Source organism: Argopecten irradians, chromosome 8, assembly GCF_041381155.1.
Source record: "Argopecten irradians isolate NY chromosome 8, Ai_NY, whole genome shotgun sequence".
NCBI lineage: Eukaryota > Metazoa > Mollusca > Bivalvia > Pectinida > Pectinidae > Argopecten > Argopecten irradians.
The window spans coordinates 14,609,756-14,630,252 of NC_091141.1; the positions used below are offsets into that span (position 1 = coordinate 14,609,756).

General features: G+C 34.6%; 1 protein-coding gene across 1 annotated transcript; it reads right to left on the minus strand.

Moving 5' to 3' along the window:
• Positions 1-15,626: 15,626 nt before the first annotated feature.
• On the minus strand, positions 15,627-19,496 carry LOC138329023 (uncharacterized PE-PGRS family protein PE_PGRS54-like). The gene is made up of 6 exons (XM_069275722.1): positions 19,380-19,496; positions 18,840-18,900; positions 18,074-18,514; positions 17,343-17,783; positions 16,608-17,048; positions 15,627-16,417 (listed from the first exon to the last, which is right to left on the minus strand). The coding sequence occupies exons 1-6, from the start codon at positions 19,494-19,496 to the stop codon at positions 16,332-16,334; spliced, it is 1,587 nt and encodes a 528-aa protein (XP_069131823.1). The 3' UTR covers positions 15,627-16,331.
• Positions 19,497-20,497: the final 1,001 nt, after the last annotated feature.

Consider the following 20,497-nt stretch of genomic DNA (forward strand, 5'->3'; position numbering starts at 1 on the left):
CCACGTCATGATAGATAGCATCTGTTTTGCCTGGTGTATCCGGAAACAAATGTTTATACTCAAGTATCAGATCGTTCAGTTCATTTCGTTCCTTTTCCGATAGAGGACATAGTTTCTTGTCCAAGTTCGCGAGCACATCTGAGTTCCGTAACTTAACACCACAGTCTTAACCTACATCTTGTACACCACCATCTAACTCTAATATACAAATATCAGCTGTACTTTCACTTTGTGATGGTACAGAGGCCAAAGTAGCAATAGGTTGAGAGGTCTTGCTCTCTTCTCTATCTACATATTTCTTAAGCATATTAACATGACATAATTGAGTTTTCTTGCGCTTCCCTGGAGTTTGTACAATGTAGTTAACATCATCGACCTTTTTCTCAACAACATAAGGTCCAAAATATCTAGCTTGCAAAGGCTGACTCGGTATTGGTAATAGAGCCAAATTTTTGTCACCTGGATCAAAATTTCTTGCACGGGCATCTTTATCATACCATGTTTTCATTTTGGTTTGAGCAACGGCCAAATTTTCTTTTGCCAATTCACATGCCCTTGTCAACCTTTGCTTAAAATTCGACACATACTCTAAGAGATTCACTTTAGAATCTTCGTCCAAAATTCTGTCTTTCAAAATTTTCAAAGGACCACGTACAGTGTGTCCAAACACAAGTTCAAAGGGACTGAAGCCAAGAGATTCTTGTAAATATTCTCTTACGCCAAACAACAACATGTGTATACCCAATCTCTTTTGTTTTCAAAACAATAAGAGCTCATCATATTCTACAATGTCTGATGAAAACGTTCTAAAGCACCCTGAGACTCTGGATGATAAGCACTAGACTTATACTGCTTGATCTGAAGCTGGTACATGACTTGTTAAAAATACCAGACATGAAATTCGAACCTTGGTCCGATTGGACAGCTTTTGGAAGACCAACCAATGTAAAGAATTTAACCAAAGCCTTGACTATGTTAGGGGCCTTAATACTTCTGAGTGGAATGGCTTCAGGAAAGCGTGTGGAAGCACACATAATAGTTAAAAGATACTCATTCCCAGACTTTTTTTTGGGTAGAGGACCTACACAGTCTATAATAACTCTACTAAATGGTTCCTCAAATGCTGGAATTGGGTTCAGAGGTGCCACAGGGATTTTCTGATTAGGTTTCCCTACCACCTGACAAGACCTACAAACATCAGCCACATCCCGTTTCAGCTTGTGCCAAAAGAAGTGATCTAAGATCCTGTTATAAGTCTTGGTCACACCTAAATGCCCTGCTATAGGTACGTCATGAGACAAACTCAGAATATCTTGCCTATACCTCGGTGGGACAACTATTTGATTGACAACCTTCCAGTCTTCCTCGGGAGACACATCAGGGGGGCGCCACTTGCGCATTAACACACCTGACCTACGGAAGTAACAAACCGGGACTTTCTCAGCCTCTTCCTCACTCAAAGCCCGATTACACAATAAGGAGATTTCAGGATCTTTTTCCTGTTCTACTATAAGCTCCTCTCTAGAAAAAGATGATTTACTCATCATGTAAGCCAAAGAAGTACCTTTGTTAGGAACAACTCTATCACTATCAAAGTCTGCAGGATTGCTCAAAAGATCACACTTGCCCCCGACATCCTCTATATCATGAGCCAAGAAAGTGTCATCTAACCCTGGACTATAATGATCCTCAACTACTGCAACATCAGAAACCTTCTTACTCATTGAACGAGTTACAGCACAAGAAGGGAAAATACCAGGAAATTACTGTTGAATAGTCTCAGCATCACCTGTTTTATCAGGGATACTGGACACTAAGGGATCTACCCTAACTTTCTCTCCAGCCAAGTCATTGCCTAAAATGAGCGACACGCCCTCTACGGGAAGTTCCGGTCTAACACCAATTAATGTTGACAGGCCCAGTAACCAAGTCTGACTTTAAATTAACAGAATGGAGAGGCACATTAACAAATCCTAACTCTACACCTTGAAGCAAAACACTATTACGAGATGAGGTCTCCTCAAAGGCATACACCATCTAATATTAAAGAATGAGAAGCCCCAGTATCTCTCAAAATCACAGGTTTCAAGTTGGTGATATCACTGGTAAGTGAAACGAAACCTTCAGAAATGAAGGGAGAGTACTTCTCCAAGACACTATCAGACTCTGAGCTCTTAATCTCAACAGACACTATAGAATCTTCCACAATATCACTAAGTTTCTGACTAGGCTTTGACATAGCTAACACAAAAGGAACTGACTGTTTACGCCTTTGCTCCTTACGCTGGAGAGAATAACATTCAGACATAGTATGTCCTACTTTCTTGCAGTAATTACAAACAGGACCAGAAGGAGACCCCACACCTGCCCTATGATCTGTTTTAGAATCAGACTTAGTCTTATCACCTAATTTAGGTTTGTCGTTAGAAGGGCCACTAAAGGTTGGGTTCCTAGGCTGACCAAATTTACTAGTACCTGTGGTACTGTTTTTGTCTTGAGAACTGTTTTTAACAAATGAGCCTTTGTGGGTGAGAGCGTAATCATCAGCCATTGTAGCTGCTTCACTAAGTGTTTCAACTTTTCTCTCATCTAAATGAGTTTTTATGTTTATGTGGACACAACGTTTAAACTCCTCTATCAACAATAATTGCCTCAATTTACCGAAGTCCTCATCAATTTCTTTAGAATCACACCACCTATTACACAATTGTTCTTTTTCTCTGGCAAATTCTACATGAGTTTGTTCATCTCTCTTTCTCGAGTTTCGAAATTTCTGGCGGTATGCCTCAGGAACTAACTCATAAACTTTCAAAATAGCTTTCTTGACTACTTGGTAATTTGAAATGTCATCAACAGATAAAGAAGAATAAATGTCTCTAGCTTTACCAATAAAGACACTCTGAAGAAGCATTGTAAGCTTATCCTCAGGCCACTTCATACTGTCAGCTATTTTCTCAAAATGCAGAAAATACTTGTCAACTTCTTTCTCTTGAAAAGGAGGAACTAACCTAATGTTTCTACTAACATCAAAACCTCTGTTTCCTTGTAAACCCCTAAAAGTTGGATTACCTGAACTGTCTTGAGAAGCTAGTTCTAATTCTTTAATTCTAAGTTCTGTTTCAGCTTTAATTTTCTGCTTTTCTAGCTCTAACATCCGATCTCTCAATCTCTTTTCACTCTCTGTCTTTGTCTATTTCTTTTTCTCTTAACTCCTTTTCTATTTCTCTTTCTCTCATTTCTTTCGGTATTTGTTTCATTTTCATTTCATGTTCAAGTTCCATTTGTCTAATTTGGATTTCTGAAGTGACTGTTTCCTCTATATTATCTAATGCACTAGAGTCAAATTTGCCATTGTCAACAAAATATCTTATAATTACATTCCGAATTTCAGCTTTCCTCAAATCAGTTTTGATAGCTAGGCCTAAATGTTTACTCAATAACAGTAAATCCTTCTTATTAACTTGCAAAAGAACTTCCAGGGATGGCGCTTTAACAAATTGTTCTTCCTCCATAGTAGTCATGTCTATCTAGCTGTTGGTTTCAAATGTAAACTCAACGTTTGTACACAAATTTTGAAAATTTCTTAATTAATTTTTCAAAGTTAGATTCCACAAAAAATATCGATCTCGGACACGAGCCTCCAATTCTGTTATGAACCAGAATAACAGAAATGAGAAACCAGCAGCTAAATTCAAAACACAATTCAATTATATATACAATATTATACAGAGATGGTTTACAATATCTAAAGTAATTGATGGTGGTACAAGAGTAATACGATGATTTAAAGTGTTACTTATCTGTATGCGAATGTCCTGGTATAATCCTTGATCCTTCAAATTAACAATAATCACAAATCAAGGAGGAAAAATTTGTACTTTTAACATAACAACGTGGTGTGGAAATGGAGACAGAATTGCGAGGTGTAGCTTGACGTGTTTCTGCTACAATGACATGAAAACGGGTCTCATGTGAGGGTGATGTACTAAACCCATTATGGCCTGGTTGAGAGGGCACTATTGCCTCATAGTATTGTATCGTGATAGGATCTATAGTGTCCTCGCCTTCGGCCCAGGCACATTCCATCCCTCGACAATACTATGAGGCAATAGTGCCCTCTCAACCAGGCCATAATAGATAAATAGTTCAATGAAAGTCTTGAGCAATTTGTTAAAACTTGAAAGGTTAATGTAACCTGAATGCAGATAATTCAAAACTTATTTATTTCCATGGCCATGAACTCTACAAATTCTATCATAGAAGCATATTAATATATTTCAATACTGAGGCTTATGATTGTTTAAAACCAAGATATATTTTGTCTGATTCAGCTTAAAAATGTTAGATACAACGTTGAAGACTTCAGGAAAGACATTTGGCGATCAAATTAAATAAAGACTTGTAAGTCACTCCAATATAGGATGCATCTAGGATATGATACTTTTTCAATAGATGTGTGAAAGGAGCCGGTCAATGTGGTTTGTATTAATGTACAAATGGTCCCTGTCACTCAATTGACATAGCATGATTCTTTGACTCATTCAATAAGATCCATGAATTTTCAGGGTACCCATCAGGAATGGTGTGTATTTTCCCTTATTCAAATTATGTTTCATTCTGGAGCATCGTAGTGAAATAGAATTACAAGTCTAATTTTAATTGTAGCGTTTGGTTGCTACAGCTAATTAAATCAATGTATCCTTGTTGATTAGAGAGCATTTTTAGTATATATTCTAACAGGAGAGAGGGCGGGATGGTATACCGGAATGAGGCTGTCCGTCTGTCAGTCCGTCTGTCTGTAGACACTTTGTGTGGCGAACTGCAAAACTACTGGACAGATTTTGATAAATTTGGTACACAGAACCCTGACATAAAGGACAGTTGAGTAAACTATATATTCTGCTATGTCCCCTATTGCCGGATCGCCAGCTGTCAATGAAACCGCACATGACTTCACATTTTATGTTGTGTATGCTACGATGTTTGCTCCGACATTGAATAGATACACGTGCGTTTACGAGCATGAGACATGGCTATATTAGTATATTACACATTGTGATCGGTCAATTAATGGAGTTATTACTAAATTTGTTCAGCAGGGGGTATTAGTCGTCCAATCTGGCAATAGTTCTAGTTCTCAATACTAGTTCTTGATATTTATTGCAGTATTTCAACAGGGGATACCCAAAGTTGAGAAGGAGGAGGAAGCTAGCACCAAACTCTTAGTGGCGTATCTACCGAAGGATAGGCAAGAGGCAGCAGAGATCGATGGTATATGTTACATTTTAGTTATTATGATTGGTATATTTACTAGTATTCAAATTGAATCATGTTGTTCATTCTCTAATATTTAGCCCAGTCAATATATATGTACACTTTCTATAGCTATAAATAACTAAAATAGATAACAGAGCCAAAATATTATATCGCAAGTCCAATAGTCCAATATGTTGGTACCAGAAAATGATTTAAAGTTTTAAAAACTAGCTCTTAGATAAACTACCAGACTTGTCAAACAACGGTATAAATATTAACACTTCTATGATATATTACTAACAGTAATCTATCTTTTTGATTATCAATTCAATAACCATTTGACTGTCATTTATATGTTGACAGCATGTTAACTTGGCCTGCTTGTTGATGCTGAAATTCGTTCTACATTGTGAATGTCATTTCTATTTTGACTGCTTATTATCCTGGAATGCATGATATTTTGAGAGAGAATAAAAAATATCTTTAGTAAACGTCTATTGACAAGAAAGAGTTATATAATGCATGTAGACTTTTTGTATTCCGAACATGCATGCATTATGAACAAATAACCATCCCTTTATGATATCTTGCACGTGCACGATGACCATCACCTGTTAAATAGAATTACAATTTAGGGATTTAATAAATTGCATTATTTGCTTAAATGCATGAGACATTATAATATCTACTGATGTTGTACAATAGTAATAATATTTCCCCATTTTTGACTTGGATCCATATAGCTCTGATAAACTATCATTCACACAGTTTCCAATTTCCATACATGTACAATGAGTAACTTACTCTCTTGTCAAAACACCTTGATTAAGTACTCTTTTAAAGTTAAAAAGATTTTTTTTTCATGGAAAAAAAACCTGTGGAAGTTTCTTAATTTTTCAATTGAACTCATGAATCTATTTATCAGGAATCTATTTTTTGGACCCTAAGGGAACCTACATATGAAATTTGAGAATGATCCATTCAATTCTTTCTGGGAAATAGCGATAATAAACTTTAACTATCAAAATCCAAGATGGCTGCTTCGCGGCCATCTTGTAGACCGATCTGTTCCTAAATGCAATATTCCCAACTAGGGCCCTAGCTATAGGGAAACCTAAGGACGGACGACGGACAAAAAGGAATTTGAATAGCCAACCATCCTATGGTGGTGGGCTAATAAATATGATAAACATTGTATTATACCAATTGTTACATTTGGACAGAAAACAAGTAGTGTAACAGGAGCCAATATTGTTAAATTGGTTATTCCTAAAAGCTCATGCTTTTATATATATTTTTTTTCTTTCTAAATATATTTTTATTCAGTAATCAGCAAATACAGATACATATGCAACATTCTTATTTCATTCTCTCATAATTTATGAATTACTATTTTGTATCAATATTAATTAATATTTGTATAAATATTACATTTTGGAATCTCACAATTTCGCTCATATTGTAGTACTGAGTTCTGTCATTCAATAATCCATTATTCTTTCATTCCATAGATTGTTTCTGTCAATTTCACCACACACTTCAATATTTTACATACAGCCTTCTTAAATTTCACAGAAAATCACACATTTTGGAATCTCACCCTTTCACTCATTTAATAGCATTGAGTTCTGTCATTCAACAATCCATTATTCTTTCATTCCCTAGATTTTGTTCTGTCAATTTCACCACACACTTCATTATTTTACATACAACCTTCTTAAATTTAACAGAAAAAAAGTAAAATAAATAATTGACCATATTTAACTAGCTATTTAGATGTAATTTTAAGGCCTTTATTAAAACAATGATTACAGGATTTTTAATAATAATTTGTACATGTAAGTAAATTATCTGCTTTAAAGAACCGTGACAAAATTTTTCACTATAAAAACAGGAGCAGACGATTTAGTATTTTCTTTACAAAAGTTACATACTCTACACCATTACCACCATTGAAAAGTTTGAGCTTCTAATTTTACTTCAAGGTAAAAATATGAAAAACAAATAATTGCATCCCGAAAAAATCCCGTTGCACTATATCCTATATGGAATGAAGTACTGATTGCGCATGCACCAATTATTTTATATTAGTTTTTGTGTTAATTTTACACGATTACACACCAATTATTGTTGAAATGATGGATATCATTTATGCTATGTCGGCGGTGGAGCATCTTTAAGTTTCAGTTTTTTTTTATCTCGTTCACTACAGAATCTGCGTTTTGTTCCTCATTTTCAAATTTCTTTAAATACCTTAAACAGAACTGGTAACGAGGTTCCTTTACTTAAAAACAACTGTGAATCATCTGCAAACATGCTGATTTTTGTCTGGATTTTTACATTATCTACTTCTGGAAGATTAATCCCTACAATGTTTTTGTCTTTTCTTATGGAGCAAGCGAGAGCCTCTGCTTGGATTATGTATAAAATCGGAGCCAATGGGCAGCCATGTTTTACTGAGCGTGATATGTTAAAGAAATTTGATAAGTGCCCATTTGTTAGAATACAGCTTTTTGAAAATTTATGTGCCATGTTAATGTATTCAATGAAAATTTTACCAAAGTTGAATTTCTTCAAACTACTCTCTAGCCATTGCCATTCTACTCTATGCTTTTATATATTTTAATGCCATGTGAAAACGTGTCATGGCAAAAAACAGTGAATGATTAGTTGGGAGTGAATGTATTGTTGATGTTGGTGTTTTTGTCAAAATGGAAGTGTTGCTTTTGATTTCATTTCATTTCAGAAATATTTTATCAACAATACAAATATAAAGAAAATTACAAAGTATTGTTAAAAGAATTAGACAACAGGCGCAATGCCTATATCAGTCTTCTTCTATCACTTCCGGTTAGGCTTGGTAGAAAGATATTATGTATCAATTGATGATTTCTACAGAAATTGTAAATCATAACATGTAAAGTACATCTAATTTATTATGGATTAAGGAGTATTATATACTCATAATGAAATTAAATAGAATAGGTGATATAATTATAGAGATAACTACTATTCAAAATTACTAAGAAAAAAGAAAACAAAAATATTATTTGATAAAGTGTAGACACAACATATTTCCACCAAGTCTAAAATGAAAAGTTATATGTAATATATATATGTAATAAACAATAATAACACACTCACACACATTCATTCGCACTTTTAAACTAGAATGTTATAAGGTGTATTTAACATAACAAATATGCCTTGCTATAATAGTAGGTAATGAGTAGATTGAATTTAACGCATTACTACTAAAGACAGTATTACATATAATGTCTTATTTGTACATAGAAAAGCGTTTAGAGGATTTAATATACAAGTTTACATGATATAGAATGGAATTATTTAAATGATCAGGAGCATTAAGGATGCCACACACTAAGCAATGAAGATTTATATAACCTAACAAATTGTATATAGATAGAATATGGTGTCTAGAATTGGAATGCATGGGACATTGGAAGAAAGAATGCATTAAATCTTCACTTGGAGCACCACACTCACTAGATGGATTATCAATAAGGTGATAAAAATATTTATCTTAATTAAGGTCACTTTTAAAATTTCTAAGCTGGCATAAAATTGTATTAAGTTGTCTGGGAGCAGAATAAATGAACATTTCAGAAATAGTTGTATCATTAGTAGTTTTCACCTTACATTTAAAAGAAGAAATTGAAATAGAGTCTCTAAGAGAAATATCAAGTGAGTTCCACATAGCCATAGTTGAAGGAAAAAAACTTTTCATGTAGCTATTAGTACGTGACAGTGCTATATTAAATACATACATTTAAATATGGTTGTAGAATATTGGAGAGATACAATGGAGTAAAGTTATTAATAATTTTGAACATCAAAATAAGTTTTACTTAAAGGTTCTAGTTAAATTTCATTATATATGATATGGTGAGAAGTACCTCTTATGAGTCCTGTTATTATACGCATGGCTTCCAGTTGAATAGATTCAAGAAGATCAGATTTGGGTTGAGTGCAATTGTCCCAAACTACATCAGCATATTTTAAAATTGGTCTTATGTATGAAGTATATAATGTTTTCAAAGTTTTCCTATCAACTCATGTTTTTAATAATCGAAGTAAGCTTAATCTAGAGTTAGCTTTTTGATACACATTAGAAATATAGTCCGCCCATGTTCCATTACTATTAAAGGTAAGCCCTAAGTGGTTATGAGATTCATTTTCTGCAATTGCATTATTATTAAACAAAAGATGTGGATAATCAATGTTTTGTCTACGACTGAAATTCATTGCTATTGTTTTATTAGAATTGAAGAGAATTTGCCATTTATGTGCCCAGTCAGAAATAGAGGCCAAGTCATTATTGAGCAGTAAAGAAGGTGTATCTAAATCATTGTTATTTTGTATTATTACATAAAGAGAGGTATCATCGGCAAAGAGTTTTATATTACTGTTTATATTATTAGTAATATCATTAATAAAAAGAAGAAACAAGAATGGGCCAAGGACAGATCCTTGAGGAACGCCTGCCGATATAGGTTTTGTGCTAGATTGATACCCTTCAAAGATTACCCGTTGTTTTCTGTCAGATAAGTAAGCATTGAACCAATTATATGATTTACCTTTAATACCGTAAGATTTCAATAGACCTGAAAGCCATACGCGATCAAAAGCTTTACTTATATCACAGGAAACAAAGCGCAAATCTTTACCTTAATTGATCTAACATACTAGTATTATTATATCAGTTAACTGATTAACTGTAGAGTCAGTGGGTCGAAAGCTTGACTGATGTTTACAAATACTTGTGATAACGCAATGTTCTGATATTTAGTAAATTAAAATAACATTGTCAAGAGTAAAAGTATCGTTAATCATAAACATATAATTATAAAATTACCTTAATTGAATATTTCTAACCTGTATCTTGATTGGACGTCATACGCGTACGGTTGTCTTTAATTCACATGTGCACGTGTTTACTACCGATTAACTCGATTGATATACGCCTCTAGCACCCTTGTTATCAACGTTATCTAATATAGTCGATAAGACTTATCACTATGCCTTCATCAGGCTGAAGTACCAAAATCCAAAACAGGTTATGACAATTAAGCAGAATTCGCCTTTTATAGACACAGGGACCCGATATAATATATTTACTAGAAAAATATTTTTGAAGTATTATGAATTCAATATTTAAGCGAGATATACTTCACCAATTTCATTTATACCGGTATATTACTTGACCAGAATACATTGTATATTTAAACTATGTGCATGTAGTTAATAAAGTATATAATGACTACTTAAATACATGTATATCTGACATGTATATAATCATATTAAACACCAAGACCCACATGTATATGTATACAGACAAGATTCAGTCACGAACATACATGCACATTGTACATGTATACATATTATCTTATAGACAATATGTGAGACAAAATATACATAATATACAAGCTAGCACTTGCAGTGACATTATTGAAGAGTAGACTAGATCTATCCGATAGAGTCTGAGACTAAATAACAACAACGAGTATAAACATGTAGGCACCCACGATTAATAGTTATATTAGTTGATCAATATACTTCGTTAGTACATGTAAACAATTGTATATCCATAGTTATTCTAGTGAGTTCGAGGTACAAATTGTACACATAAAGTTTTATGAGTCTTTAGTTACTAGTTTCAGAAATGGCGCCTCTTTCCTGTAAACCAGACGCGTTTTCTTCTTTTGACTTTCCGGCATTCCCATTCTTTGTTTGAGTAGTTCCCCTTCGTTTTGACAGTTCTGGTAGCAGATCGGTTATCACAGCCATTCCACACCCAGGTCTCAGCACTCGAATCGCTTGATTCAGGACTGTGTCCCTGTCTATAAGGGACGCGAATCTAACAATAATGTTCCTTTTCTCCTCATCCCCTGATGGTAAACGATGTATTGTTTGCAGTAATATGGACTGAACATATGAATCATCCAATTTCAATTTATCTGTGAGGAAGTCACGAAATTTCTTAAGTGTGTCGACTTTGGGTAGCTCCTTGATATTTCCAGGTATCCCCCTCACCACTAGATTCCACTTCCTCCCCCAGAGATCAAGAGCTAATCTTTCATATTTTTCTGCCTCTAAGTTGTCTCTGATAGTTGGAAGATGTTTGCTATGTATATCATTTATTTCCGAGTTAACCCAAGTAGCTGCCGAATCCAAGACATTGACTTTTTCATTAAGAACACACAGTTCATCTTTAACACTTTTCAAGTCATGGGAAAAGGAACGATGCAGACTTCTCAAGCATTCAGAGATATCCGAGAATTTTTCTCATTTATATTCAGGTAGCGGGGCTTGGTTTGAATCCATACTGGTCATAATAAATGTATTGGAACGCACGAGATAATTATGACACGTGTACACTACACAGGTGCGTGTTCAGGTGAGAAATGTATACCAGTCACCAGCAACAAAAACCGCTCAAAGAGTCATGAATAATGTTTATATTAACAAAAAAGACAGTCAATCATACATCCCTGGGAATATCTACATGTAACATCAAATTTTGAGGCGAAACACTTGCATAAATCTGCGATATAATAAATGCACTCACGGAGGTGATCCTCACAACGACTGCTCACCTGGTGGTCATAACCGGAAATTTGCTTTTGATTGATTTTTGTTGTTGGCTATGTTAACAGATATAGTTTTTTGATGGGACCATTGTGTCATTGTGCCCCACGCCAAAACAAGTTCGCGATAAAGCTTTAAGTAAGATATTAGTCCCAAAGATACTTTCACGACCTTACTTTTATCTCGAAATTCGTAAAAGTAAATCACACACAAAAGAAAATCTGTTTATTCCAGTTTTAATAGTAAAATGTAGTGGTATATTTGGTATTACTTAATTGATGGTGTTGCCCCTCCTGTTGGTGGTTCAGTGGTAATGTATTCTGTGATGGTGGTAGTGTTGTTTTCAGTGATAGTTTTGGTGGTGCTAGAATCGGTAGTAACTGACTCTAATGGTGGTTTACTTTCAATAAGGGTAGTTATGTTGTATAATAATTATATGCTCATATTCTGTTAATGTAGTAATAAACTTTGAATTGATTTGAAAAGGGTCAATGATATATTGGCAATGCAAAGAGTTACATAGAAGTGTTGTGGTAGGTAATATCAAACCATACAGTTATAGCAAGCTCTTTGACTTATGAACACGAATGAATAACATTTACTTAAAACGATTTCATCAGTTCATTTATAAAGGTAACTTATAAAAGCAATAAGCAGAGTTAACGGTATTAAGATATAGGTATTGCAATGAAGTCACAACAGCAAACAGAGACACTAAAATAACAAAATCGAAATGTCAACAGGAAGCATTGCTTACATCAGCGACAGACAAACACTCAGTAAAATGCTACAATGACATCATTCTCAGTCCTTTGTCGTATCAAAATGTTCTAAAAATTCAGGAATCATCCTTGATAGTTCAAAATATCAAGTTTTAGGGTTAGGTTGTTGAACTTGTTAACACTTATTGTGATTTGCATTTCTGCTGTGCATGTTTCTAGTCTTTGCATAAATTATATTCTATTGCATGTCAAAATAATTTCGTAAAACTTAGTTTATTAATAGGAGAGGGTATATATTTGTTAGGTATCTGCATGAATATTGCGATTTAGGTTTAGTCACTTCCTGTAAGCATTGCGTTTGGTATTTAGCATCAGTGACGCGAAATTCGATGCAAGTTGTGTGTTGAAGAGTTAATTGCATTATGCTTGATATATTATAGCCTAAGTGACATGGTCGTCATTAAGGCTGTTTGTAACCATTGTGATCACTGGGTGTATAAAAATCTTAATATGCTATATTCAGTAATTCATCATAAAAAAGTATCGAGTTTGATGATTTAAAAAATCATTCAAATAGACAAACATGTATGATGTAACATTAATTACAACACAGAATGTGTGCACTGTAAAATATTTAATATGTTTCAACACACTGTTAATATAATGTACTGCAGTACTGCCAAACTGATTTTACCTGTAATTTGTACTTGTGAAACCAATACCTATGCATTGTAAGTATTGTTATTCTCAAAATGTCGGTAATAACTTTTTGATTGTGAATAAAGCTCTTCTTAATTCGCGGGAATGAAAACTACGGCACATATATTTTAACATTGAAAGGAGGAGTGTCAATTTGGGCCCTCTGGTGGCCATGACCAATAAGCATTATTTTTTGTTGACAGATACCCGGGGATTAGGACATCATGATATGACGTATGAGTAAGGTCAGGTCTTCCCTTGTGCGTTATAGGGGTTAAACAGGAGGGGCAATTTTCTGTGTCGTCCCGTTTTGTTGGAACCAAATGTTTTTTTATGAATTATAACGCATTTATATGTTAAAAATAAAACATTTTGAAAAATATAACTTAGTGTCATTAAATAGGTTACCTTGTAAAAAGTTAATTATGTAGGCGCCAAGATCCCTATGGGATCTCTTGTTTATTATGCATGAAGTCAATGCTGTGCATTGTTAATATATACGTGAAAACACGTGTTATAGTCTCTGTTTCCGCTAATCACAATATACCCGAAGAAGGATTCTCGAAGGGATATCTATATAAACAGGCTAGAAATAGCACAATATACGGTAAAGCATTTATCTAAAGTATAGAAAGGTTTGAAATATCAACATGTTTCTAAAAATATGCATGTCGAGTTATATGTGCTTCTTAGAAATAATTTCTGACGACTGTGTACGTATTTAAAGTGTGAAGACTTGTTTACGCGATATCACATCCAATTTATACAAGTCATGTCTTCGAATAAACTAATAATACACATATAAAGGTATAGAAATACAATACACAGTATACGTATTACGTACACTTTGCATCAAATCCAGCGTAAAGTGTTACAGCATAGCTGTTTCATATAAGATATACTGGTAACTATTGACATCTTACATAAGATGATGTGATAAATAACCTACCATTTTCAAAAATAACACTTTCCAATATCCACGACAAAATGTGATTCAACAATACGATTTTGTTTATTACACACCAAAAACCTGCTTGGTTTGCTACAAGAAACCTGTTTGTAACCATTATGATTACTGGGTATATTAAAAATCTTGATATGCTATATTCAGTAATTCATCATAAAAAACTATCGAGTTTGATGATTTAAAAAAACATTCAAATAGACAAAAATGTATGATGTAACATTAATTACAACACAGAATTTGTGCACTTTAAAATATTTAAAATGTTTCAACACACTGTTAATAAGATGTACTGTAGTACTGCCAAAATAATTTTAGCTGTAATTTGTACTTGTAAAATTAATACCTATGCATTGTAAGTAATGTTATTCTCAAAGTATTGGTAATAACTTTTTGATGGTGAATAAAGCTCTTCGTAATTCGCGGCAATGAAAACTATGGCGCATATAACTTTAACATTGAAAGGAGGAGAGTCAATTTTGGCCCTCTGGTGGCCATGACCGATAAGCATTATTTTTGTTTACAGATACCCGGGGGTTAGAACATCATGATATGACGTATGAATAGATCAGGTCGGAGTCCCTTGTGAGTTATTGGGGGTTAAACAGGAGGGGCAATTTTCTGTTTTGTCCCGTTTTATTGGAACCAAATTATATTTTTTAATGTTTTTTGATCAATTATAATGCATTTATATATTAAAAATAAAACATTTTGGAAAATATAACCTAGTGTCACAAAATAGGTCATAGTGACCTAATTTTGTAAAATATTAATTATGTAAGGAAAAATTGTATCTGGTACCATAATATACCAGAAAAAAAGTTATAGCTACCAGAGGACTCAAATTGACACTCATCACTTTACTTTTTTGTTCACAAATACTGAATTATTAATATAGTGAGTCTTTTCAACCATTTTCCCATTGCAATTTAACAAATGTTTCGACACAATATTTTTTATCATAATTTAAATACACCATATTAATCGAGTTGAACGTCATCGTCTTCATTGAGGCTACAGTTCTGGATTGCTTCTTTAATTTCGTTTCCACATTTCCACATTATTCTTTCATAGTTTAGTGGGGAATTTTGCAAAAGTATCATTTTTGATCTTGTGAAATAACGAGCTATATAGCATTTTTAAATGTATTGACCTTCATATTTTGGTTTAGAATGAGAAGAGATTAGTAAGAACAAAATTGACTCAGGTATGTAAATCTAAAAATGTATAGTTTATTTATCAAAATATATATTCTGTGACTGGTATACAACCAAACACATTGACTTACAATACATAAAAATCAGTAATAAATGTTCCTGGGGAATATTGAATACTTAACATGTGAAGTTATGGTATATAAAAAAACAATAAAAAAAAACCCATTAAAAACCCATTAAATTAAAGTTTAAACAACAATTGTGGCAATGCATTCACACCATAGTGACAGTAACATATTAATATGATGTTGATATTGATTGTTGATATGATCATACCTTAATATCGTTATAAATAAGTGTTAAAACGATACACATTCTGTATCAAACCATGCGTAAAAACATTATTGAAACATAAATTCTGTTTTTAAATGATCCTTTCTAAAATGTTTGTTAAAAGCAAAAACAATCACAATGAATTATTTAATTCAATCAGTATGACTTCATTGTTTAAAAATAAAACTAATAATTATTATATAATAGAACTGTATGCAAGATTTAAAAGTATGTGAATGGTAGCCTAGCGATGACAATTATGGACAAAAACATGTATTACAGATATAACTACTAATATGTAATATATCGCTTTGTTGAACTTCTTGTTGCAATAAAATGGTTGCCTACGTAAGTTTTAAGCTAACATGTACATCGTTCATTACTAGTCATAAAGTTGTACTAAAGGTATTCAGCATCGTTAACTTATGTAAGTACATTCAGCTGTTTCGTCATCATAGGACAAGATTTTAACGTTAAGTACAGAGAACATGAATTACAGGCGACTTAAATCAGATTAAAAGAACATGAAATCAAATGTCAATCAGATAGATATGGCTGTGCAAATATTTTCAAGGAGCCTACGTACAAACACTATAGTTGACTTCCGTTTGCAATTCTAATTTCATTGATCAACTGCTCAATTAAAAACTCGATTGAAGTTTTCAATTTTGCAGATTCTGAAAGGAAAAAATACACATCAATTAAATCGACTGGCCAAAATCTAATCGATTTTGTTTTTATTACCAAACACGGCAATTTCTCAAAACATATAATAAGTATGCTTCATCTACGTTTTGATTAATCATTGTACATCATATCAAGAAACATTATAAAAATAAATCGCCCGTTACCAGGATTAATACTGACCTCTCCGTCCGACAAGTGTGCCCTGGACACCTCCTGTCGTGTGTCCGTTATGGTCGATATCTAGTGTCGCTGTCTCCTTAAACCCACCAAGATCCACTCCTGCACTCACTCCTCCACTCACGTCCAGATTGTGGTCAATGTCCAAATGTCCTCCGGCATGCGCATAGCCTCCAAGATCTACGCCAGCATCGACCCCGCCGCTCAGGTGTCCGTGATCGTAGTTGGCGTGGACACCGGCACTTCCGATGGCCCCTACATGACCGGACACAATAACATTGCCTCCAGACAGATCGCCTTGATCAAAGTGGGCGTGGCCAGATAGACTTCCGGCTGGTGTATGTACACTTCCGCCATAGCTGGACGTACCATCGCCTTTAGCTGAACTATCGACACTTCCGCCAAATGAATCTGTGAAGAATCGTCGATGCTGGGCAGATTCGTCTGATATAATAACAGAAAAATATTAGATCAATGTGGTTGATATTCAAACTAAGGAAACAGTATATTCTTCTATAGACAGTTTTTTTTCTTATTGTCAAGTATTAAGCCTTGGTTGAAATTTAATCATGCTACGATAACATGAAAAAGTTCTTTTATATTACCTACGTATGCAAACATATCTTAGCCGCTTTTGTGTTTTACAATTTAACGAGCATGTATAGTAATTAATTAAGAATCATTTGAATTACAATTTAATCTTGAATAGACAACAAACACATTTCGGACTACACTGACCACTCCGTCCGACAAGCGTGCCCTGGACGCCTCCTGTCGTGTGTCCGTTATGGTCGATATCTAGTGTCGCTGTCTCCTTAAACCCACCAAGATCCACTCCCGCACTCACTCCTCCACTAACGTCCAGATTGTGGTCGATGTCCAAATGTCCTCCGGCATGCGCATAGCCTCCAAGATCTACGCCAGCATCGACCCCGCCGCTCAGGTGTCCGTGATCGTAGTTGGCGTGGACACCGGCACTTCCGATGGCCCCTACATGACCGGACACACCAACATCGCCTCCAGACAAATCGCCATGATCGAAGTGGGCGTGGCCAGATAGACTTCCGGCTGGTGTATGTACACTTCCGCCATAGCTGGACGTCCCATCGCCTTTAGCTGAACTATCGACACTTCCGCCAAATGAATCTGTGAAGAATCGTCGATGCTGGGCAGATTCGTCTGATATAATAACAGAAAAATATTAGATCAATGTGGTTGATATTCAAACTAAGGAAACAGTATATTCTTCTATAGACAGTTTTTCTTCTTATTGTCAAGTATTAAGCCTTGGTTGAAATTTAATCATGCTACGATAACATGAAAAAGTTCTTTTATATTACCTACGTATGCAAACATATCTTAGCCGCTTTTGTGTTTTACAATTTAACGAGCATGTATAGTAATTAAGAATCATTTGAATTACAATTTAATCTTGAATAGACAACAAACACATTTCGGACTACACTGACCTCTCCGTCCGACAAGCGTGCCCTGGAAGCCTCCTGTCGTGTGTCCGTTATGGTCGATATCTAGTGTCGCTGTCTCCTTAAACCCACCAAGATCCACTCCCGCACTCACTCCTCCACTAACGTCCAGATTGTGGTCGATGTCCACATGTCCTCCCGCATGTGCAAATCCTCCAAGATCCACGCCAGCATCGACCCTGCCGCTCAGGTGTCCGTAATCGTAGTTGGCGTGGACACCGGCACTTCCGATGGCCCCTACATGACCGGACACACCAACATCGCCTCCAGACAGATCGCTATGATCAAAGTGAGCGTGGCCAGATAGACTTCCGGCTGGTGTATGTACACTTCCGCCATAGCTGGACGTACCGTCGCCTTTAGCTGAACTATCGAAACTTCCGCCAAATGAATCGGTAAAGAATAGTCGATTTTTATTTGTTTTGCCTGAAGAATAAAATTTATCAATAACTTGGGATGGCTTGAATCTAATAATTCTATATGAAATATTTGTAGTTATTCTAAATACAATTGCTTTCATAATGATATATCTAATAATACTTATAGTTTCTCTAAATGTTGTTTTATGCTAATTTATGAACTACGAATTAAAAAAAAAACCTGATTTTATAAATCATTCAAAGCAATATTACATAACGTAAATATCTGTATTTCAACACAAGAAATAATCTCCAAGCTACGACAGAATGTACCTAGGGACATTCCATGTTTATAGTATGTATTTGTCATATGTCTTATTTTAGTAGCTTACCTTGTAGTAAGGCATCGCATTCCGACCCAAAGATCACTTCAACAGTGCCACCGTTGACATTCTACAATATAGAAACAGCGGTATATAATATAATATCTAATTCATGTATGTAAATAGCGTACATTGAGCGGACTTTGCTTATAAGTCTATCCCAACCCTTGGAAAACTCAAAGTGCGTCATACTGTTGACCTTGAACAATGTATCATATACTTTTCTTTACTTCTAAAGTTCCACGAAAATTGTTTTAATTTCAGAATAATGCTTAATACAGTTTCTGTTCAAAGATTGATCCCATATCCGTATTTTAGATACTATGTTATTGTTAAAGTATATACATGTGATTTTTGGCACTTCAATAAACAATGTTGATGTTGCTCTAATCCATATGATATACAATCACAAATAGGCAGAGGACGTGCAAAGGACAAATAGTTATACAGCCTCACCAACAACTTAGTCACGTCATGTAGCTGTTGTAGAACTTCTCACTCAGTGACATAACACACATTTGAAGCTGAACCAAACTTTATTGTACATACGTGAAGTTGTACAGGATTGTAAAGTTCTAGATAGCAGATACATAACGGCAGTCGGGAATATCCTGTGACTGTAGTTACTAGTACCTGAACTATGGCCAAATATCCAATTCCTTTCATGATGCTGTATATGTGTTCTTTGTACAATGTTATGATACAACTGGGGCATGATCACTGCTTATATAGAAAGTATTAGACCGCGGAATTTCACAATGACAAAGGTAAGTTAAAAACAACCGATGTTCATTTTCTCAAGGATCTATAATGTTTAGGCTTTCTACGTCAAATTCCGTGAAGTCATTACTGAACGGCGATAAGGACAATGACAACGTGCATTGGTGCAAGTCTCAGGTAGGTCAGAATGCCGAATTATACGCAGAGTGACTTGCCATATTCTGTTCAGGTATTACACATGTGATAATCGCATTAGACTATTGATATTTCAACAATGGTAACAGTAGCAGTCTTGTATCTACTTCACGACATCAGGAAACCAGTTTTCCAACCGCATTTTGTCCTCTTCGACATCAAGAAGATTCTGTATAACTCGTATATTTCGTGGATACATTACTTCGCATCTTCGTCATATTCAATTTATTTATTATCGCAGAATACAAAGTCGCAATGCTGACAAATCGTGTTATCATATGCATCTGTTTCATGCAGTTTATAGCGAAACATTTGCATTCGCGCTCGATCTTAACGCGAAAATGTGTATCTCATTCTCGTAGAAATTAAGTGGTTTGCCTTAATACGTGTAATACTTCTGGATGCTACATGATGCGGTAAATAAATTATAGTAAAATAAATCTTGGCTAGAAGAAATTTTATTTTTTAAAAATATTGACATATCCGTTTTTCTTTGCTATATAACCTTTTAAACTGAGAAATCGATAACACTTGTGTAAACGCAGTCGGTTGTCGAGCAAGAATACATGTACATACACAGGAACACTGACTTCCGCAAGTAGTGTTTAAACAATTTGAATGTAATGAGAATTTTGAATAATAAAGAAATATTGCATCAATGGAATGAAAATGGTAGTTTTATTGTTGAGCTAAAGTTTGTGTACTTTCTGAACATGACAAAATTTCTCGCCAAATTGGAGCAAGCTGTTCCG

What these genes read in the sequence shown, in the direction of transcription:
- LOC138329023 (XM_069275722.1), bottom strand. Translation starts at nt 19,496, where the DNA reads ATGAAAGGAATTGGATATTTGGCCATAGTTCAGGTACTAGTAACTACA. An exon ending in ACAATCCTGTACAACTTCAC is followed by an intron (nt 18,901 to 19,379) that starts GTATGTACAATA and finishes TCTATATTGTAG; the next exon opens with AATGTCAACGGTGGCACTGT. An exon ending in CACGCTTGTCGGACGGAGAG is followed by an intron (nt 17,784 to 18,073) that starts GTCAGTGTAGTC and finishes TTATTATATCAG; the next exon opens with ACGAATCTGCCCAGCATCGA.